The 24,483-nt window shown below is 41.0% G+C and overlaps 1 protein-coding gene across 1 annotated transcript; it reads right to left on the reverse strand.

The window, feature by feature from the left end:
- Positions 1–16,781: 16,781 nt before the first annotated feature.
- Positions 16,782–23,978, reverse strand: nts (neurotensin). Its single transcript, XM_074634356.1, has 4 exons — positions 23,641–23,978; positions 22,334–22,395; positions 19,083–19,274; positions 16,782–17,229 (listed from the first exon to the last, which is right to left on the reverse strand). The coding sequence occupies exons 1-4, from the start codon at positions 23,699–23,701 to the stop codon at positions 17,086–17,088; spliced, it is 459 nt and encodes a 152-aa protein (XP_074490457.1). The 5' UTR covers positions 23,702–23,978; the 3' UTR covers positions 16,782–17,085.
- Between the last annotated feature and the right edge of the window lie 505 nt (positions 23,979–24,483).

Genomic DNA, 24,483 nt, shown 5'->3' on the forward strand with positions numbered 1-24,483 from the left:
GCGAGAGCGAGCCCGTCTGACTCTGATCTTGCTGTAGCCAAAAGCAAAAGCCATACATTATTCATTTCAATATTCATATGCTTTCTGCTTCTTCTTTTTTTTTAACTACTAATGAAGGTGTAGGGATGGTGCTCGGGGGGGAAGTGTACTGTTTAAAGCAACATGCTCTTTGTATATTTGCCAAGATGGCTCATACATTTTCTTATATAAAGCGCACTGTCAGACACCTGAGGACACGGCTGACGAGGACAACAGATGAAAAATCATTCTGGAGGAATGCAGTTGATGAAGCAGTTTATTCAATGCAAGTTACTGTTTATTTATTTACTGGCTGTGTAAAGAGACCTACACATTCTGACTCCCAACTTATCAAATACTGACGCTTGGTCAGTGGCCCCACGCTTCAAACTATGACACTATAGGTACCCATCTAGCGTCAGTTTTGGATGTGTCATACATGCATAGTGTCTTTTCAAAATAAACTTCCAATTTCACAGGAAACGTACAGTTTCCGCTCAATACATGCAGTCTCGTTTCAAAATAAACTTCCAGTTTTTCCATGCATGGTGTCTTTTCAAAATAAACTTCCGTGTTCAGAGGAAACGTAAAGTTTCCGCTTGCTACATCCACTCATTTTCAAAATAAACTTCCAACGTAGGTTTACTTAGTTTTTTCAAGCATGGTGTCTTTTCAAAATAAACTTCAAAGTTCACAGGAAACGTACAGTGTCCGCTTGTTGCATGCATACAGTCTGTTTTCAAAATAAACTTCCAGTAGGTTTACTTAGTTATTAGGTATATTTACAAAACAAAAGTGCTTGGTTAGGCTTAGCAAAAGGTCGTGGTTTAGGTTAATATAACTATGTTTCCTACGTAAAATACGTATGCATAATAAAATAAGTCAACTTTGACTTGATACTACGTCAGTTGCTCTGAGGGTCTAATAATGACGTGGACGGGTTTACATTGAAGTTAGTTGAAAGCCCGGTGCATCCCATACATTGTAAGCTCATAGGTCCACTTGCTAGCCCTTTGAAGCTTTCAACCACATCCAATGGTTTGCAGGACCAAGTGTGGAAGTGATGTTGAATTTGAGTGGCCTCCTTGATCATTCTCTGGCCATCCTCTTACTCGTGGTTGATGACTTTGACGCCTTTCCCTTTAAAAAATAAACAGCTCTGAAAGCTTGGTTTAAATTGTTAAAAGTATTCCCAAGAGTCAAGAATGAACTTCCATACAGAACTAAAACATGCAGTAATTATGCAAGAAGCTTGTCAAAAAAGGTAAAGGGCGAAAACCAAGCAAAAACAGCCTGGTGTTTAAAAAAAGTGATATTTATTAGTTTTATTTACCAAAAATAAAAAATAGGGGTTTATCTGTTACACCTTGGCCAGGGACAACAGATGAAAAATAGCCTTTTGGCTAATTCTGGCATTTTTTATAACATGTGTATTTATTCATCTGCACTGTCCCTCCTCAAATAAACTAAACTAAACTAAATAATTAGATGGTAACACACCAACAAGAATCACTCCCAATGGTACTTCAATTATTCTAGCTCGTTGTCTATTTTAATATTTCCCTAAACTGAAATTAACAATTTCGTTCTTGCTGTATGACGTCCCAGTATGACGTTCATGAAGCCAGGAGATTTACTCATAGAGGAGCATGTAATCTGTTAATTGAACAGATTGGCAATTAGCCTGACACTGTGAATGCACCAATTAATAAAGACTATTTGGCACATTGCAATTCACAACAATGTGAATACATTAGAAGTACAAAAAGCTGAAAAACACTTCATTAAAAGTTTAGGAAAAAAATAGTATAGGAGTCACATTTATTAAAGGTCTTGACAGGTTTGATAAAGGCTACTTTTGGAGTCGAGTCTCATTTAACACCTTCGGGCTTTCACAGTTCCAACACCATTTCAGAGACCTTGAGCATTTTGTCACAGTCGTCCCCACCTCTCTCCATCTCCTGTCCTTCAAAGTCATCCAGAACCAAATGGAAGGTAAGCGTACATGACGGCCGGGCACCTGAGAAACCACAGCTAATGCATGCTATGAAGGAGCCGGGGTGGCAAGTAGAAAACCAATATCCCACATAACAAGACCTGCACTGTGCACAGCGGGAGGCATCAGCCAATCAATTGCTGTGGTTGCCATGGTGCTGCCAGCATGTACCTGCACAGGGGCCAAACCCCACACGATACCGGGCTGATATGGATTGTGTGGATCCGTCCTGCTCTCGCGCCTCTGGGAATCCGCCTCTGTGGTGGGTTTTTAATTCCGGCTCACAGTCGCCATCCGTCTACGAAGCAGCAGCAGCAGCGATGTGTGCAGCAAAAGAACAATGACCACGGCCCGTTTGATTTTCCTCTCTCGAGGTGGTGTTCAAGCGCACACCAGTGTAGCGTCAAAGCCTGTCAATAGCTTTTGATTAGTACATTTTGTGTGGAGTATTTTCCCGGCAGCGCAGACCCACATGAGCCAGGTGCAGCGGCTGAGGTGGGGCTATAAGCCGGGGAAATAAAAGGCATGTTGGAAAAGCTGAAAAGAAGTGCAATGAACAGACGAATGGGTAAGTACAGGGGATTTAAAAGTATTGAAGTCGAAGCGAAGCTGAAGGCAGGGAAACATGAAGCGGGCGCAGGTGATGAATGACTCGTAATAACCTGGCAAGGAACTTGTGATTGTGTGTCTCCCGGTGATGGAGGGGCCTCTCAGCGTTCAGGTGCTCTCGGGGCTGATGAGCATCCAGTTACGCTGGATACCAAGAGGCCTGAGCCAGCCTGCACCGCTGGGTATTGAACCAGCTTCATGATGGGAAAAAGGATCTATTCTTATCTGCCAAATCTGGGATGAAAACGGCCGAGGGGGGAGGATGAAAGCGCGTTAAGCATTCAATCATCATTTGTTTCTAGGTGGTGGCAAATCAAAGCTATGTAAAGTGGAGTCTGCACATGTGCAGCACGGAGGATCGAGGCATTCCACGCGGTACGAGGGACGAGGTATAGCTGTGTAGGTCACGAGTTTAATTACACGGGTTAAGCTGCGCTCTTATGGCATAGATGATCCATTGCAGTGGTGCACACACAACCTAAGAAATTCCTTTCATCTGCTGTCATGATGTTGAACATTAACAGGGAACCAGGCCAGCAGAACACTGTGTGCTTCACTTTAACTACTCCCATGGCATTTGCAGGGTCTTCATGAGGAGTGGAGATAAAAGGAACAGTGCTGCAGGCGCTGTTGGAGCCAGCTCTTTCCTCTGAGTGGATAGTCCCTACGGCGAATGAGGGTTTAATCGCTCCCAATTGCTTTGCCTCAAAAAGGTGTGACCCCCCAACACCATCCCCGAACCCACCCCCCCCACCCCACCCCTGCTACCACCACCACCAGCCTCCCATCTGTCTCTCATCCCTGCCAACGAACAAATCTTGCCACAGGGAGGAGTGCTGCCACTTTCCCTCAGTCCCTTCCTCCCTTAACCTCTACTTTCAGCTTTGTAAAGCCTTCATCCTGCTGGGAACAGGGGGAAAGAGTAATCAAAACAATTACCTAAGTCCTATTTCGTTTCATAGGAGACTTGTCTTTATTTCTTCATGTGAATCTTCAGCCCGAATGAAACAGGTTGTGTCTTGGGGGCTTTTTGTGGAACATCACAAAAGGCAGCAGCTGTCACAACACAAGAAAAGCTTCAGTTTCATGCTGGTTCCACCAGCAGGTTTATCACTTGGCTCTTTCAACAAGAGATCCACAACCAATTACCGAAAAAAAAAAAAAAAAAAAAGAGGGGGGAAAAAAACAATGTGTGAAGCAGAAGCAGTCACCTTGATTTGTTCACACAAACAGTTATCAGAAGACTTCCTCTCATCAGGAACTGTGGAATATATAGCAATCTGGATCATAGTGTAGGAAACAAAGCAGCCTCACTGCACATGTTTCGCTGCCGTTACCTCGAGGGATTGTTATCTATTTTCCCCAAAAAGGAAAAGAAAAACACAACGCCAAGCGTACCTTACAGTGTGTCTCGTGATACAAACAGCTGAAAAGAAAAGCCAGGCAACGTCTTTGCAGATCAACGGATCTTTGACTTTGATGAGACAAAATGAGCTCACCACGAGAGATATAATGTGTTGCCCGGCCCTCCCCGCTGCCCACTGTTCATATCTATCCCCTACAGTAACTCTCATACTCCCGGGCATGTCGTCCGAAATTGTAAAAGCCTTAATTAAAGATTAATGTCAGGGTTTCTTGCATGCGCTGCTTAGATAACTCATTTCCCAGGGCGCATTGCTAAAAACCGCCCAGGCTGGACACCAGATTTTTCAGCTGTCAGAACAAAAGCCCTCAGCTCTCTGGCCAACATGATCCTTTCAGCTGAAGGACAAGTAATAACAGCTCTGCTGCTGCCTTTGCGATGCCACCACTGTGACTGCAACAGGGGGAGGTTGAGTCATTTTAATTATCACAGGCAGCCAAAGAGACACAATCAGCCCAGTTGAAGGCCCACCGCACCGACTGCTTGTCCCTCCACCCCTCGCAACAATTACTGATGCTCGTCTTCTTCATGAAGCCTGTTTATAATGTCAGGGCATGCCACAGAGTGAAGGGGTGGGGGGGTGGGATCTGTCTGTGGGAATCAGCCTCGCTTTATATTCCTCTCCACACACAACGGAGGTGTATATGCATGGCGTGTTTGTACAGGCAGCGCCATTCAATCATGTGTATGCATGTGTGTTCAAGTTTTTTCAGCAGTTTCAAATAGATATAAATGAGATCTGACCAACTCCAGTGGAGTGCCAGCAGTGCTGCTAACGGGAGCTTGTTGGTTTCTCTGTCACTATAGTACCAGATCCGTCTTCCAGCATCTCAAGGCTGTTTCTAAATTAAATAGATAAGATCCACAGTTAGTAGCAGTGTTTCCATTCAGCATCGCATTAGAAAAGCTGAATGGAAACAGCAAAACTTGATAAAACTTCCTCAATTGTGGAAAAAAAAGTTTTGCCACTCTCGCTTGAGGTGGTTTTTGCCTTTGTTGAAAAAGAGTTGATGCATTAAATGGATTGTGGAAACCTCTTTACCGAATAAGTAAACTTTTCATTCATATTGCTGATCAGTTTGTACTGGCGTCTTCTTGGATATTGCGAATGCTCGTCTTTGTCTCCGGACAGCATGAAACATGACCAATACTCAGCCCAGTCACCAGGAAAAAATGTTGGCATTGAACATTTCAGCAAACCAAGGATACGTTGAATGTCAACGTTTTTGCATTCGGTCATAGCAAGTGACATAGGTTAAAGAGCGAAAAGTGACACACCGGGTGGGCAGGTCCAACAAACACAAAGCTTTCATCCAGGAGACCGCTGTTTGTGTCATGTTACAATCAGCAACGTTAAAGCTCAACCATGTAGTTCTTTCCTAAACTAGTGGTTTTGTTGCGTTGTTACGTTTCATTATTATTTGAACACAAAGATTATCTTTTTTCAAACCTTAACCAAGTAGCTTTGTTGCCTAAACCTAAACAATTGTTTCACAACGTTAACCACGTGGCATTGCGTTTCTGCAAGCATGATTCGAGGCTGATATAAAACATATTTTTGGTTAAAAAACATCGCCATTCAACGTATCGTGGTTTGTAGAAACGTCCAATGCCAACATTTTTTCTGGCGACTGGGATTCCAATACTAACTGACATGAAAGAACAATTGAAACAAATTCCTGGAGACCTCTCCATTTTTCTCTCGTAGATGGTTCGATGGCCTAGTCAACTTTTTTTTCTTCCGGTTCGCAACCTCTTCTTCTTCTTCTACTCTGTTCAATAGCGGATTACCAACATGCGTAGCCTATGACACTAACTTCTGACCAAACTACGCAGTAACTGAGCATATACGCACCAAACCAGTTGATGGAAACACGCCTGATTCACTTCTGTTCCTTTTCTTGCAACATCACAAAAGTTCGCTTAAAATTTGCTTGTCAATTGAACAGAAACCCGACTACTGACGGGTTAACGATAGACACATCAACTTCCATGTTTACAATCAATACGGCTCGTAGTGACAGAGCGTTGCAGAGGGGAGAAGGATGGTTTGATGGCCTGAAAGGCCTCTTATTTATCTCTTTCTGTGCACCTCCACTGTGGGATACTCTAAATAACAAATCTGAAGGAGCCTCACATAGATGAAAAACAAGCACATCCGGCAATATCTAGCAAGCTGTCCAGGCCAGTAGATAACAGATACAAGCTTTCAAGCACAGTATATCTTCTCTGGAGGGAATGCTGTCTGATCATTGCTTTATTTGCTTAACATCTCAGACGCCAAACTGACTGTATCATTGCAACTGCTGCTACTGTGTGAGCAAATCTCTAGTTTCAGTCATTGATTCAGTCTGGTTTTTCCTTCTTGTTAGTAGTTTTCTGAGGGGTTCAGGATTGATTTAGCCTTCTTCAACAGTGGCTGACATGTCAGATGTCATCTCCAGTCAGCCAGTGCACAGTTAGCATGACTTAATGCCAGTGTACAGAGAATGTCAGTCATAGTATATACTATAACTATCTGTTTGTTTAATGAGCAATAACACATGACTAGGTGTTATCATGTAGGAAAAAAAGGAGACAAGGCGGAGTTGATGAGTTACACAATGCTAAATGTGTTTCCCCAACCATGTCCATTGTTTTCCTGTATCAGGATGCCTCAGAGGGCATTATCACTGTTTCAATATTGACAATTACCAAAGAAACAAAGGAGATACTCTGTTTAATTAACTCAATTAACTCAACGAAAAATAATCAAGAAGATTTATTGAAGCCTGTACCTGCTTGACTGCAGATAGCCATGGTTGGAGTACCAACTGACTAAAGCAACCAGAACTTCAGGAGACCTGAGAGCTCCACGCCTACTGTGTGTCAGCTGGTTTGTTTTAATTTACTATATTAAAAAATAATGTTTTGGAATATGGTCAATGAAGGAGTGTCATCAAACCTGATGAAGGCCCTGTCTTGAAGAGGGTCAAGTGTTAAAGGGAATGTCCCATGCTCATTTTAAGGTTCATACTACTACATATTTTGAGTTTCTACTAGAACATGTTTTAATGTTCAAAAAACATTATTTTTTTCATACTGTCTGTCTGAGCAACACGGTCTCACAGGAAGGCGCATAAATATCACGAAACAAACTGACCTGGTTGTCTTATTTCACAGTTTGTGGGTTGGTAGTCGCTCCAGATACCCAAATGTTTGAAATGTCTCCTTTAAGTGAGTCCAAGGACGTATATAATTTCCACTAGCATGATGTTTTTTTTTTTTTTACATTTTTGCCTTTATTTGACAGACGATTGTGTAGAAATGGGAGGGGTGTGACATGCAGCAAAGATCCCAAAAACCGGAGTCAAACCGAGATGTTGTAGTGTTGTGCTTTTAGTTCTGCCACCCAACATAAATGGCAGCTGAGCTGGTTTGGCACCAGACAACTTTAAAATGGGACGTTGCAGAGCTCGATAAGCAGAAGTAGTGCAAAAAAAAGGTGGCATTTATTAACAAAAAGTTTGCTGAAAACATTGTGCAGCCTCACAGCAAGCTGCTTTCCCCTCTCCTTAAACGGCTTTTTACCTTCTCAGGCTCCCCTAACTGGAATCTACCACCTGCTCAGGTAAGTGTAGGGTGAGCTAAACCAAACAAGGACCCCAATCACACAGAATAATGAACATACCATTAATACAAGATCTCTAAGTTACTGATGACATCTTAATCTATCTATAGGCACCCATCCATACCAATGAGCACACCACGTATTATATAATGTCATTTACTGCACAACTATCTCACCTATCTTCCTACACCTGAGCAGAGTCCAGCCCTTCCCTGCTAAGAGGACAGAATGAGGCAAACCTGTTAACACTCTCCTTGATTGAGCTGCTGAGCAGCTGGTCTACATCGACATCCCAGGCAGAACAACAGAAATCCTATGAACCCATAAAACAATCAAATTAAACAAGCGTGTGTCATTTAATTGATAATGTATCAAATAAACTGAAACATTGGACTGAAAATTATAATTAGGCAGACACAAAAACACTTAATTTGGGGGAACAGGGCCTAGTGAAAAGGCAGAGACAAGACGACATTTTCACAGTGCTTCTGTGGTGCATATTCCAATATTAATGTCTAATCAAATTACCACACAACAGCTCTGGGGCCAGAGACTATTCCAGTAACGAAATATGTGCTGCTCTTACTCTGTGTTGGCTGTCCTTTTGCATGTTTCTAATGTTTTCTTATGAGTAGCACGCAGAAAACCACTGATTTTAAGTGATTACACACACACACACACACACACACACAGAAATAAATGTAGGTTCATTGGGACAAGAGCAGGGTTGTAACAAACTGACCCAAGCCAGCTCACAACATGTAGTTTGTTTAATATATAATGAACAGTAATTAAGAATGGTTAGAGTGTTATTCCGAATGGAGCATTTTCTAATTAAGACATGCTGGATATGCTAATATTACTCAGGTTTTAGGAGCATTCTTTGGACATGCATACAGCGTATTCGGAATATGTCTCAGTTTACGGCAGTTTGCGACACACGTGGCTTGCGAGCTGACTTACAACAGTTTGCAGAGATGCATGCCCAAAAGAAAAGCTCACATTTCTGGTCTGAAGGAGAAACACACCTACTTTTAAATGTTATGAAAGACTTGGATATCAACAGGTTTTAGGGTACGCGTAAATATCGCAACACCGACCTTTTCAAGAGGGAGGCTGTGTTCGCACGGTCCAACAAGTCCACCACCAGTTACATTAATCAGAGTAAGCACGCCTGCATGTAAACAGGAATTTTAGTGGAATATTCATGTTCATCAGCTGTGTAAACAGCTTAGTAGGAAATATTGTCTTTTTCAGAAAAAGGACAAAAAAGGTCATATTTTCTGCACGTGAACGTAGTCAATGACAAAATTGGAGATGTGAGTGGCGATTCTGCAGCTCGGTCTCCTAAAAATTATGTTCCAATACAACGAAACTGCATTGTCAATTAGACAAGACTAGAAACCAGCTAAAACTCTAGAGATTATCATGATGATAAGACATCTGATTGCAAGCAGGTTCCGGTGCTGACAAGGTCGAAGGATGAAGCCCATAATCAACCACAAGTTTTCAGAAAATCCAACAAAGCAGCTACTTGAGTCGTGTAACTTTACACTGAAGAAAACCAGGAGCCCTGCTTGATAAATCAACCTCAATGTCCTTAATTATAAGTAAAGTACGGTTTCATTCATTTGCCTCCTACAGGAACCTTGAATCTAAGGTTTTATGAACAGGATGACATCCTCAGAATAGGAGACAGATTTGGATTCAGAGGTATATGAAACCAGGATGTCAGATTTCATTTTAGCTGAAAGCAAAGTCAGTAGTTAATTTGGATGGCAAACACTGACGCTGACTCATTTTGGAATAAAAACACCTTGAGTGAACTTAGTCCAAAGTCTCTTTTTATGTTGAAGTTTGTCTCTATCTGTCCAACTCTTAGTAACCAGAGGGCCACTATTCAACACTGACATTGACAGCCAGCATACCTGTGACAATAAATAGCTCCGACGTGGCTTGTCCCCTCACTGCCATCGCTGAAGGCTTCAGAAATGCTGTCCATATGTGAGGCCTAATTACTTTCTCAGCTGGCCCCCGCCACAAGGTTGCACTTGTTATGCCACTGTCCCATCCACGCAATCAGATTTCTCACAAAAGGGAGCTAATCTCATTCCTTCACAAGCCATTATCTTGATCGGACTGGCTTTTTACGCAATTTGCAACGCTGTCCGGATGAGAGAATGACTTTCCTTTAGCAGGAGTGAAGACGCTCATCAGCATCCCACTGAGAAGCTCCAAACTGTCAGCCAACATCCACCAACTCGAAATTGGAGTTAAATTGAAGAGGCGTCCGGCTGGAGAAAGGCCAAGACAAGCAGGCCCGAGCATCGCTGCAGCGGCAGATGTCGATGAAGGTTTTTAATGGAGTTGAATTAATTCACGCAGGGTGTAATTTGTCCTGTGGATGTGGTAGGCATGCTAAGCCGGAATTTCTTCAGGGTCACGAGAGTCGTTATATTGATAGACATCTGCTGAGGCGGCCTGCAAATTTGCGAAAACTGACAGATCTGCTCTGATGTTGAGATAATGATAAATTGAGACCTGTTATGAAGCCAGAGTTGTCTACTCACAGATGTTCAATCAATATCCTGCAAAGGGAACGTGCTAAAATGCTCAACAAGTAAATAACTACTCACACTCTTCTAGTTTAAATCAAAGACTGTTTATAAAGATGGTCGACATGACAGCTCTCCAAAAGTGAAGCCAAAACATCTTGATCGCCCCCTGGTGGCTGGCTGCAGTATAGGTCATAAAGCCCGCCTCCTCCATGTTAGCGGATGGGACACACAAACTAAAAAGTCAAAGTACAAGTCAAATACATTTTTCCCAAAGACGGTTTCTTACATTTTAGTAGTTCTTATCACGCTGATGAATGTTCAAGTGTTTTTTCTGACAAGTTTAGTTTGAATTAATTTGAGTTTAGTTTAATTTGATGCTATAAAAAGGGGGTGAGACATCATGATTGACAGCTGAAGTAGTAGTGGCTCAGGCTGGCAAGTTGCGGCCTTGCTCGACTTGCGATTGGCTCGGCCGGGTGTGTGGGCGGGACCTCGATACCACGGCTTCAGCCCCCCGATCACTACTGCGCAGACTCTGGCTCCAAATTACATCAGAATCTCAAGGTGACAGCTCCCGTATCCGGGATATTTTGGCTTCACTTCTGTACAGTGGGAGGAAGTTGAGACGCCGTCCATCTATACATAGCAATACTGGACACAATCCATATTTGTTTTAACATTTATACATTCATTCTGCATATTCTACCATAAAAAGTGTGATATAAAAATTAAACATTGCAATTTTTTAATGTTTTCACAGCTAATCATAATTGAAAATCAGTTTTAATTTAAACAAACATTGTTAACTTAGATCAACTTGTTTGCTAGTGTTGGTCTAACCTGGTAATCAGACTGAATTACCATTCTGTAGTCACTTTCACTGGCCATAACAATTCAGTAGTGACTTTCCCTTTGAGGTGATTTTCAACAAGGACACTTTGGTAGGTTACTAGAACATTTGGATACCGTGCCTACCAACACACAAACTGTGAAATAAGACAACCCAGTCAGATTTGGCTCCCCTTCCTATGTAACATGCAGGCTCATTAGAATATATTGCCCACAGTTTGAGGACTACCTCTGCAAAAGTGCACCATATTTTTCTCACAAGCCAATCAGAGCAGACTGGGCTTTTTAAAGAGGGTTTCTTAAAGAGACAGGCGCTAAAACAGAGTGTTTCAGACATTTAAAAAAATAATGTGTTTTTTCAACATTAAAACGTAAAAGCATGTTACAAGTATGAACCTGAAAATGAGCATGATCTGTCCCCTTTAAAGTTTCAAAATATGCCCTTCTCAGAGTTGTTGTTTCTGTAAATCGATTTACAACATCCTGTCCAGCTGTGTCACTCTCATCCATGCTTGTCGCAATTTCAGGGGCAATTTATCAGTCGCTTTTTTGCTGGCTTTCACGACCCTATTCTTAATGCCACCTGCAAAGCTCTGATTGGCTTGGTTGTTTTATTTCCAACCAGGTAAATTCCTGTCAGTGAACACAACACCAGATCAATTGGAATTGCTGGAAATAATCTGATGTGTGGGCAGCGATTCAGAGGTCTGAAATCTGCAGGCTAGAGTTGGTCTGTTTGTTGTTTATAGATCTGTCAATCAATTTGAGAGTAAAAGCAGGTTCCAATCTTGTTTTTTGAATGTTGAGGCGATGAAAGCATTGTGCCTATAGACCATTATAGGCAGCAAGGCACATAATCACTAAAAGCCAGAATCCTCCCATCAGGTGGCTTTGCAGCATTATAACACACCTCCGTCTGTAGATTTGTTTTAGAATTAGAGCAGCTGCTGTCCGATCAGGGTTCAGTGGTTGTGACAGTTGAGGACTCTGGGTTAATTAATTTATTAACTAACTGACTTCAACTACAGCCAAACTGTAAACATGTGTTTTTTTATGAGCCTAAACTGATGTTTGGATCAAGCCTATATGACCTTTCAGTTACAGGATGATCATTGTAACCCGATTTCCCCCTGCTACCATCATATTTAACTGTCTGGAGCTCCAATTAAGCAGCTCAAAGCTCTGGGCCCGATCCAAAGCAAAGTTACTGTAGTTCTCCTCCACATTGTAACTCATCTCAGATAGCCTGAGGCCTCACGCTGACACTTTTTAGTAGGAAATATGGGAGGGAAAATGTGATTAAAATGAACCAGTTGTAGAAAACACTGGAATAGGAATACTACATTCATTCGTTAGAAATTAAGGTCAGGGTCTGTATTGTGAGTTTCTGGATTATATTTAGGCAGAATACAAAGAGAAGTTTCACATTTATTTTGGTGGAGTAAAACCAAAAGGTTATTCTTGGAAGATGTATGGTTACCAAAGTCTGGTTTAGTGTTGTACTGCACTGCCACCTGCTGGTGAGTATCCAACATGTGTGCACCTAATAAAAAAAGAAGAGAAAAGAAAAGTTAAGAGTCCCTTGAAAAAGCTCCCTTCTCTAATGTCGAAATGTTATTAAAGTCCTATTTCACCACATGGCAGCTCTCTTTTAAACACACACACACATCTTCATTAAGTATTCAGGAGACATCCAATATCTGCCGCTGTTGTCCCAACTGTGATTCATTGCTTTTATTCTGGAGGCGTAGTGTTGCTTTTTCATTTGAAGGTGAGAAAAGGCTAAATGACTTTATGGAAAGTTACTCCCAGGATAGAGAATGAAATAGCAGGATCTGTGTCTGCTTAAAGTTTCATTGTATTAATGTGAAATTTTTCAGACAGTTCACCTTCAATTATTCAAGACTTGAATGCTTTTTTAAAGTTTTTCAAATATAACTAAATGACTCGTGGTGCCTCTCAGCGGTTAACTGTGAGCTTTAAAAGTTAAATCTTTGAGCAAATAATCATTGCTATAATAACTCTGGACATTGTAATCCCATTTTTGTGAAATCACCTTTTGCAGCATGATGTTAGGTGGACGTGTAATGCACACTTAAACATCTCTTTAACAGTCTCCCCTTGTGAATGGAAGTAACTGTAAACCTGCAGATAAGCTACTGTAGGTTTTTGGACTGATAGCTTTGCATTATCGACACCTTAACTAGATTTGCTCAGTATACAGAGCAGCTTTGTCTCTAATTGGATGTGCATGAGACAAATTAGGCAAAAGGTCACAAATCAGTCGGCATATCCTCAATCAAAGGCAAATTAGAGACATCGCTCTACGGATTACATTGACCTTTTCTTGCATTTGATATTATACTTTATTTTTATTTATTTTTTCATATATGCAATTTACAGTTTTAAAACAAGATGTAAACAAAAGGAAACATCACCTTCAGAAATTATAACAAAGTGTAAAAAAAAAAAAATAACTATTGGATGCTGTATTCAAGTTTGTACAGAAGATTTATTACATATACCATGAATACCGGCGTATACCTGTACATACTACTATAAATTTTTTCTTGCATTTGAAATCCACGTTGCAGGACTACTAGTAGGATTACCTCCTGATGCTTACTTTAGTTCAGTTTCAAAGTCACTGAAAAAGAAAATGTAAATTGAAAAGAGAGAGAACATACAGATTTGTCTTTTTTTGTCTTATTTAAACATCTATCTCACTGTTAAAATTGTCACTTGACCAAAGAAAATACCTTTCTGCTGTTATTTGAGGTGATTCTGTTGTTTTGTTCTTTCAATAAGCTGCTCTTCTGCCTGAAGGGATGCTTGTATTTCTGTGACACTTTGCAGTCATTCACACTGTAAACCAGGCCATGTGACTAGTTAAACAACACTGCCATCCGCTGCCTGTGATGGGAACATACATTGTTAGACATGGAAGGAATATTAATGAAGGCCGCCTCTGGAATTTCTTTTACCTTTATTTATGCAAAATCTGCCCTTTTCAATCAAACGGACAATTTGACACATTCAAGTTCAACTGGAGTCGACTGAAGATGGAGCATTAAGTGTCTGACTCAAAGGCACCTCAGCAGTGATTGTTGAGAGAAACATTTAAACAGCAGCTTTAAAATTCCACTTTTGCAACCTGAAGTGGATAAATATCTACCTGAAGTGGATAAAAACCTAGGACACGGATGGCTACATATAATTTCATCAGTTTTGGGGTCAGTCTGTGAAGAATGGATTAAATGAGATACCATTTATATGTCGACACTTGCTGACCTGAATATTACTTTTTGCGTGCCTGAACTTACTTTCTCCACTCTCCCGCATCTCTTGTAGGATTTTGTGGCATCTAGTGGTGAGGTTGCAGATTGCAACCTACATGAATACCCCTTTGCTCACTCCTCCCTACTGTCGTTACCATAATAACACTACTTTAGGAGCAACGGAAATCGTACGGCAGCTGGTGGTACCACGGTTTTGCACTCCGCGGCTCACGTTACCGCAGTTTCACAAGCATGTCGGAGAACTATGGTGGCATTCAGGTAACGTAAAAACGTGAAAGGCTCTCTCTAGAGCCAGAGTTTGGTTTGTCTTTTCTGGGATACATTAGAAACATGGCGGACTTCTTGAAGACGACCCGCTCCCTATATAGATATGAAGGGCTTATTCTAAGCTATAACAAACACACAATTCTTAGTTTCAGGTGATTATTATATTACATTTCTGCAAATACATCCCTCGAAATGTTACACACTGTTCCTCTAAGGTCATTTATTTCTTTATATTTAAGAAGACAGAATTGATGCAGTACCTAGCAAGCCTCTTTAAAGGGTTGATTGATCTCAAATCCAATGGTGTCCAGCAGTGCTGTTAGATCAAGTTTTACCTGCTGATGCTTCAAGAGATTTCTGCTGTCACCCCAATACAGTCGAGGCGAATGTAATTTTCTTTTCTGGTGAAGGAATCGAAAAAATGACATTTGCCGTTTTCATTGTAACCTTTTTCTACTAAAGAAATAATAGTCCCACTGAAATCAGTTCAAAGTGAGGTCTGTGAATTATTCACAGTAACTGGAGACATAGAAAACCTCAAGACCCAAACTGTCGGCAAGACTTGATACCACTTTGAAAATGTCTTCTGGGATTTGGGTGTACTGACCCTTTGAGATGAATGTGTAATAGGAACTTTAGTGGGTAATACAACTGACTTTGATCCTTTAAAAAGCAAAGCAAAGCCCTAAATGTGCCGTTACTGCAGCTTCTCTGTCTGCTCTTGTGTTATGATTAAAGTGTTTCACCGCTTTATTTAATTTATACCCAAAAATGGGAAAAACCTGAGGCATTAATTTTTTGATTCAAGGAACCCTGGGTTTATTTGTAGGGGTCTGCGTGCCTATATTAAAAGATTATTATGATATTTTCTAATATTTGATACAAGTATTTGGACTCAGCAATTTGTTAAGTTACATCAAGTTACTGTTATACTGTTGTTGGTTGTAAACAGTGTGACAGGATTTAGTCTACATCTGGTTTTGAAGGACTGATCACAGCATGAGTGAAATCCAGTTTTTGTGCCTCTGATTAACACATCTCGGTAAATGTAACTGCAGCTTTATAGGTAGAACAAAAGACGTGTTTTGTAGTTAATCCTGTGGCACCAATCACAATGTTAGATGAGTGGGCTTCAGGGAAAGATGAACATAAACAGATACATATCAAAAAGAATGTATTGTTTTAATTAAACACAGTAAAGTGTCTGCTGAGAGGAAATGCTTTTCCTTTCCTTAGAAACTAAAATCCAACCATAATACCTCCCCTTGCTCAGTGGCTTACAGTGTAAGCTGGGCAGGTGTCCGTGTGAATTAGTTGAATAAAACTAAACCGCTGGAAAACTGTTTCCATGTTTTTCCTGCCCCTTAACCTTTTCTGGACAAACACAACGAGGCGGTTGAAATTGTGTTTCTCTGTGTTCTGCTACTGCGCCTTATCCACGGCTCTTTGATTGTCAGCGGTAAGAGCCGAGTTTTCAAAGACGGACACCCAAGCACTTTGATTTGGAGATGAAACTGACATTTATCACGGCCGAGACTCTAATTCGGCCAAGTCCAAGTCTGTTTTATCAGCTGAAATCGAAGCGCCTCGTGGCCCCTTTGAAAAATGTGTTCAACACAGCACATACTAATAAGAGCAAACGCTGACCCAATGTGTAGCGTACTGTGTTGATATTAGGTGGCATGTGCTGAATTTTAACATCCAGAAATCATTTTTGCTTTAATTTCAAGACGTAACTTAGTATTGAAAATCACAGACTGGCAGCATCTACAGGGCTTTTTGTGCCTCATTTTACAGATGAATCTGACGGCTCGTCAGTAATCTCTTTCATAAAGAAATACTGTAGTAGATAGTGACCACTACTAAAGTTTCGTTGTATGGGAATGTTATTTTTAAGTGACCACTACTAAAGTTTCGTTGTATGGGAATGTTATTTTTAGGAGACCAAGGTTGGAATATTTCTGGTAGCAGGATGGTGTTTGTGGGTTTGACCTCGGTGCCCTCAATGGTAGTTCCGGCCCTGTGGTAAGCATGAAGTGGTATAAGAGAGGTGGTTTTTAAATCAGCTTACGGAAGCTGTTACATAAAAGAAAAGATAGTCACATCACACTGGTTTTGTATCATGAATCCTTTAATCATATCCTGAAACAAAATAGACTTAGTGTGCAGTGAAGAAATAGAGTAAATAAATATAGTTTCTCAGAAATACACAAATTTGCTTGATGCTCAGGATTTTATTTTCAGGACCTATACTTTAAAAGGAGCAGAATACAGGCAGGCCTCAATGCTGGACATACAATCGAAGGGTCTGACTGGATCAAAACAACAACGGGAAAAGAAAAAGAAAACATTGCAGCCACAAGAAGAGAGAAATAAAAAAAAAAACACAATCACATGTTCACAGAAAGAATATTGTCTGGTCCCCTAAAATGTAACCTCGGCCTCTGGGATGGCTGTCAGTAAATCGTACTCCGTTTCAAGATGTACGGCCTCCGGGACTTGGTGGTGTGCGCCGCTTGCCTCTTCAGGATGTAGGGGGATTTTCGTTTCAGCGGGGTGTCACTGTTCTCCTCTAAATATTCTTGAGAGTCGTGGAGTAGCTGTTAGGGGCAGAGAGAGAGAGAGGCACAGAGGTGGAGGGTGTGTCACACGACGAAGAGGAAATGGCAGGTAAACACGTGTTTCGTTGCTGAGTGGCAGGTAATGGGAGGCTACGCTGGTGTAGCTGTGATTAAATGAGGGCTTCTCCTCTGTGCTTCCATGCATGGCAAAACAGGTGCTAATCTGCAGTCACTGTGTTAAGATTGAAAAAAAAAGGACAGGAGGAGAATGATGGAGGACACGGAGGAGGAGACGAGGAGGAGGGGTGAGGGAGCTTATTTACTGGGAGAGAGGTGTGCATGTGTTTGAGATATTTAGTGTGTTTGTGTGAGTGTGTGTACACGTGTTTTTAGGATTTCATATCAGCCAAGACATGCTGTTATTGGTAATAAGTAAAAGTACTATCTCATGGCACTGGTTCTCTGTATTTAGGTATTTTATATTTTCTTTCTCCACTACATTTGAACCAGAAACTCACTTCCTTTTAAAATAATTTCAAAGGGAAACATGGTACTTCCTTAATCTGTTACAAGTTGCTTTGCAGACATTCAGTATGAGTTGAAAATGTTGCTGCTGTTGGTTAAAAAATAGAGCTAAAAACTCAACTTTTCAGGCACTATGGAATATAGTTTTAAAGGAGCAGTGTGTAGGATTTAGTGGCATCTAGTGGTGTGGTTGCAGATTGCAACCAACTGAAAACCCCTCCACCCACTCCTCACTTTCAAAGCATGTCAGAGAACTACGGTAGCCTTCAGGTAACTTAAAAACCTGAAAGGATCTCACTAGAGCCAGTGTTTGGTTTGTCCGTTCTGGGCTACTGTAGAAACATGGTGGAGCACGGCGGCCCCGCTCCCTATGTAGATATGAAGGGCTCATTCTAAGCTAACGAAAACACGACGAATCTTAGTTTCAGGTGATTATACACTAATGAAAACATAGTTATGAATATTATATTCCATTTCTGCCAATATATCCTCTTACATGCTGCACACACTTTTTTTTTTCTTTAAGTCAGCCCAGTCTCACAACAAAGTGTGTAATAGACCCGCCTGTCCACCGGAAGAAAGCATGTCAGTGTCACATTTTGCCTCGCCGTGACGTCAATATTACACGCCCGCATGGAGATGCAGTGTTTTGTAGTGACGTTTGTCCCAGTCTAACTTCAGAGCTAGTTATGTAGTATATAGACTTTCAAGTGGGAGGCCAGTGTTTAGTTTTGTAAGTTACGTTAATGACGTTTGTCACGTGTTTTGTAGTGCCGGTTGTCATCAGAAGTTTGTTGCGTGTTTTCCGTCCTGACGTTACGTTGTTTCCGTATGTGTTTTACTTAGTTTACATACTTAGTTTGAGCCTAACCATGATGTTTTCCCTTTACCTAACTAAGTGGGTTTCTAAGTGGTGTTGTTGCCCCCTGCTCGTACTGCACCGTCATACGTGTGTAATATTCAATTTTCTGCAAGGCAAAATGTGACACTGACACGCTATCCTCTGGTGGACCTCTGGCGGGTCTATTACATGCTTTGGTATGATTGACATCTAAAAAGAGTTTTAAAGAATCAACTCAACTTATAGCTTATAATCATTGAACCAATCTGAGAGCAGTAAGAAGTTAGTTCCTAATCAAAAAATAATACACATGAATGTGAATATGCATGTCACACATAAATGCACACCACATGCTGTCATGGAAAAAGACTTACTGAAATAAAAATGAAATGCCTAAAGCTACAACAGCATTAACACACAACAATACACACATCTTTAAAGGATGACCACTTCTTCAACCAGTGTTTGCCTGTGTGTGTGTGTGTGTGTGTGTGTGTGTGTGTGTGTGTGTGTGTGTGTGTCTCACCCTCTCCTCCCGGCTCTGCAGTGCTCCACAGATGATTTGCAGGTTGTATAGCTCCTCCAGCAGCTGGAGGCTCCCCTCCCTCAGCTCGCCGCCCTCCTGCTCCTCGCTGCTCCTCGCCTCCTGCCGCAGGCCGTTCACCATCCTGCACATCTTGACCAGCGACACGCGCCAGTAGGGGGCACTCTGCTTATTCTGTTTCATCAGCACAGAGGGAACAAGGGAGGAGGCGGGGTGGAGGGGTGGAGGGGTGGAGGTGGTGTTAGTTTGAAAAGGATAAGGTTTCAAATTGAATACAGGAAGTGATTGGTTTTTCAAAGTCAAAGCTTGGCAATAAATTAGATCCTCGTTGCGAGGAGATGATTTGATTGAGTTTCACTTAACGTTGTGAACTGAGGTGATGTGAAAATTGAGTTCAGAGAAGGAGAGACCACAGACGGTGAAAACACAAAACATATTGAGACAATGAAGAACTTTTTTAATTTCAAATTTCATTGTCTACTTATTGCATTTTGCACAAAATTTAATATAGGGTTTTAGATCCATATGAAATTAGCGTGGACACAATAACGAGAACACCTATACAATTAAATGTAATTTAATCCAACAGCCTTGCTATAATCTTATTGTTGTGCTCAGGTTACAACTGTGATAGAAATTATACCACTGAAGAAACTATTAAATAGTGATCATGTGGTTAATGGTTATTCAGTCCATCTCCCATGTGTCGTGGGGATAATTCTTATTTCAGAAAAATCGTCATTGATACTTCTTTCACGATGTAGTCATGTATTTGGTATCCTCAAAATGTTTTTGTTTTATATCCAAGGTCTGAATCTCACTCTTCATGGATGTTGAATCTCATGTTTTACGCGTTAAGTTTTGTCTTTTATATTTCAAATAAATTGAATTGTTGTCTTGTTTTGCAGATGCAATGGATCAGCTTTCCTTAGCCTTCCTGCTGACCCACCACAATGTCTTTCATTTGTGTCACTGAAGTGCTGGTGGTCTAAATGCTATTGTGTTTTTACACTTGAAGCAGTAAAAGCTTTTGCAATTCCCTTTAAGAGGCGCTGAGGACGCATTTGAGGCTCTCCCTTTTACATTGTGATCCAGTCTGCAACGTGTTGAGAGGGCAGTTAAGATATATATGTGCTATCTCTTAAACATTCTTAGGCACTAGACACCCAGAGTGATTGTGTTATAATCTAGTTTGAATGCTCTAAGACAGTGGAGGGCCCCCTGTGCGTGCGTGGGCTGGCGATCTCATTCACATTGCCGCAAAGACCTCTGGTTGTCACTGAGGATGATGGAGAGATTCAGGGGGCGAGGGGGAAATTGTCGCTTTACGTCATCGTAAATGGCCACAAGACCTCCAAGACTTTGCTCCCATCGTTCATGTGCATCGTAAGAATAGAGTCTCCTGTGATGTTGTAAAGACGGAGCCATGTTGAATACAGGTGTGGGGGGCGGGAGGGACATGTAATGAAAGCGGTAGAGACGTCAAAAGAACAACACACCAGGGACCAAACATGAGCAGCTAAATCACTCATTGCTTTGACGATTTTAAAGGGTTTTCATTTAGTTTTAAATTGACTTTGTGAATGGGGTCAGGTGTGGTTTTAATTGTGCTGGAAGGTCACATCATTCATCAGGATCCTCTCAGATGATGTAATAACTTTGAGGGGTGGGATTAAGAGCTAATGCAGGGTCCAATATTCAATATACAATCCCCAGCGGACCCGTTGTTATTAACAAATCAGCCTTGTCTCTGTGACGATTGGATTTTCCATTAGAAAGCCACCAACATATAGCTACTACAGCCATATATTACTGTTTGTTACTGTTTCTTTAAAAGTCCCATGTTGTAAAAAGTTAGATTTCTATGGCTTTTATATTATAAAGCAGGATTAAGTGCTGTATTAATACTGTGAAAGTATCGAAACGCTCAATACACAGAGAAATACAGAGCCCGCATCCAGAAACTGTGCTTTTGAAACACAGGATTTTTGTCCATTTGTGATGTCACAAATGTATAATAAAAAACGTAAACATTCTAAATGTGTCCCAGTTTATTTCCGGTTGCAGTGTATGTGAATGACATCAGCTGACAGGAAGTAAACGTGAACCCAAATTGTTGGGTATATAATATAGGTATATTCAGACAGACAGGATGAGAAAAACAGTGTTTTTTTAACATTAAAGCATGTAAACATGTTTTAGTAGAAACCCCAATTACAAGTATGAACCTGAAAATGAGCATGATATGGGACCTTTAACATTTTTTTTTTAGGTGACTTTTTAAAAGTACTGCAATAGCTCAATCTACATTCAAAGATCTAGGGATGAGGAAGGGGTCAGGAAGGGGTCAATGTCAAAATCAGCCAGACTAACAGCCGTGTGGAATAATGCCATCATGTTCAATATAGAAATAAGAGCCAGGGAGGAAGTCCTGCGTCTAATCAGATGAGAAGAAGATTGGACGAGCAGGTCAATCAATTTAGCTGTCGCTTAAATAAAAATGTATCATGTGATAAGAGAGCCACAAGTATCTTCTACCATACTGCACTTTCCCGCCTCTTGAGCACTCTGTCACCCGGCAAGTTATATTATTACAATCATCACCCCCTGAGCAACCTCTGAGCATCAGCAGCAATGAATCACATGGCTGATTTGTCAGCGTCACGTCTCCGCATACGAGCACCGCGGTTATTTATCGGATAGAGAGAGGTGGAGGACGTGTGATTATGATGCTGTCAGGTCCATCTGACTCCTATTAGGCTCGGCCATCCGTCTCATCGTGCCTTGAGTTTCCACCCTCGCCAACTTCCTCCCTCAGCTTTGCCTTAAACTCAAACATTAAACATCATAAAGTTACTGAATAACTTCCCCTCAGCTCTTATTTTCATCTCAAAGGAAAAGGCAGTGGGAGTGTGTTGATTAATTTTGCTCTGCACATTTGAACTGTATAAAAGACTCATATTTAATTTCCAATCCAAACAAGGTCAGTCTGAATGTTAGTTCAGTCTGACTCTTATAATAAATTATTTATCTCCCGCTCAGCATGAACACAGCCAAAAGGGGATGCTGTGACTGGATCCAGGTTTCATGAAAGAACACCTGCAGCCTTTGTGTTGGGGTCAGCTGGAGAGATGTGAAGGGTCACACTATAGCTGACCGGGTGGGTTGGAGCTTTTTGGACACTCTGATGCCACATACACGTGCAAAAAAAAAAAAAAAGAGGGACTCCGTACCTTAGAAGTGAAGAGACTGCTGATTAGCTCCTCTTCCAGCGCTCGCTGATCCTCGTCGACATCTGTCAATTAGAAGAGAAGCAGAAATATAACCTTCAATCAAATGTAATCAGGAGTGAAATGAATCCTGCGTAATAAATGTCAGTGAGATATGGACATATAGCATGCTCTTTATCTATTTGTCTACTGGCATTTAGACTCATCTTCTTCGTGAGCTGAAGAGTTTAACACATTTACATCTCAAGCACCATGTGAAGACAAGAGAGAGTGAAGCAAAACCCACATTACCCAATAAGGCTTTGTTAATCCAGTTATTGATTTTGAGGATTCAAATGAGATAAATCCAAGTTTAGTTAAGTTACAGGCTGACTGCTCATTGGCTCAGTGGACCAAAAGTGACTTCCTACTCTAATTCCCCATGGATTTAGACTCGTAAGCAGTTCAGTGTAGCAAGTATTTGATGTGAAATGCATTAATTTACTAAATACATTTTAAAATTTCAAATAATAAATCTGGTTGCTCTGCCGTGGTTAATTTAGAGGTTCCTTTTTTCTATACACAATGGGTTATAAAACATTTAAATAATGAATCATTACATTGGATCTTTGAGGGAAAAAAGGAGTTTATAGGAGCCTAAAATGAGGGAATCCTGAATCAATAAGTCACAACTTGTGCAGAAAATCAGAGGAATAAAAGTCTTGAAGAAATATATATTTCTACTGGAAGAAATTAACCCAGGTTAAAGCCATTTTGCTAAATTGTAGGACCAGAAAAATAAGTAACTTATTTTGACAACCATAATGTTACGAAGAAACTTTTGACATTTAATGTTGTTACTCTGTACACATGACATCTATTGCACATCTGTCCGTCCTGGAAGAGGGATCCCTTCTCTGTTGCTCTTCCTGAGGTTTCTTCCATTTTTTTCCTTGTTAAAAAGTTTTTTTTTGGTTAAGTTTTAACTCATTTGATGAGAGGGTCGTACTGTAAAGAACAGAGGTTGTCGTATCCTGTACATATTGTAAAGCCCCCTGAGGCAAATTTGTAATTTGTGATATTGGGCTATACAAATAAAATTGACTTGACGTGCGAATTCTTATTTAAAAAGAAATACATATGTCCATGACTTCTATGCAGTTTTTCAACACTTACAACATCACCAAATTGATGCACCTGTTGCACACAGTGAGTCATGTGAGAGGGAAAGGCTAGACTTGTTCCATACTTTGCTTTTTCTCTATTTCGTTACTATGAATAAAGTCAATGATTCATCATAAAATCATAACCCGATGTTGAGAGATGCTTACCTGTACAAAGTCCACCACATGTGAAACAGAGGAGAAAAATACACGCCAACTGTGCCTGCATCTTGATGTGTTGAACAAACAAAAAGAAAAAGAAAAAGGATCCCACAGTGAAGAATTCACCAGAGGAGGAATCTAGTCCATAAGGTTAAAGGTCAGACAGCTAAAGAGGCTGGAGAGGGGATCTGTAGTGATGCTGCTGCTGCTGCTTCCTCTTCCTCTTCTTCTTCTTCCTCTTCTTCTTCTCTTCCAGCTCCAAACACGCTTCCCCTTCCTTGCAGTTTTCTGGCTGGTTGTGAAGTGCGGTGGGCTCCATTCCCTCAGCTTATAAGAGCCAATGTGATGTCAGAGGATCAGTCTCTCTCTCTCTCTCTCTCTCTCCTCATCTCCACCCCCACCTTCCCACCCACTAACACAGCCCCCTTCATCCATCCCTCCATCCACCCATCAGTCTCTTCTTCATATCATCTCTCCCCTCCCGTGTCACCGTTTCATCAGACGTCACTTTGGCATCACAAGGCGAATGTTTTTTTTTGTTTTTGCGTCAAGCTCTGGTGGATTTGGTTATTTCACCTCATGAATGCACACAGTCTGAGGTTTGTTTTGTACTTGTCTCCCAGGGACGGGATGCAGCGGTGGTGTGGGAGGATGCACGACAAACATTCACTCTTTGTCTCATTATTTGGGGATGATGTGCTCCAACAAATCTTTTTTTTTTTTCTTTTGCGAATGATGTGTCTTTTCAAAGCAACAGGTGATTGTCTAGAAGTACAAACCAAATCAATGTCCGCTAAAGACACGAGTCATATTGATATGTCCAATTCTTAATATCTGGAAAAAGTAGAA

This window comes from Sebastes fasciatus, chromosome 4, assembly GCF_043250625.1.
Source record: "Sebastes fasciatus isolate fSebFas1 chromosome 4, fSebFas1.pri, whole genome shotgun sequence".
Classification (NCBI taxonomy): domain Eukaryota; kingdom Metazoa; phylum Chordata; class Actinopteri; order Perciformes; family Sebastidae; genus Sebastes; species Sebastes fasciatus.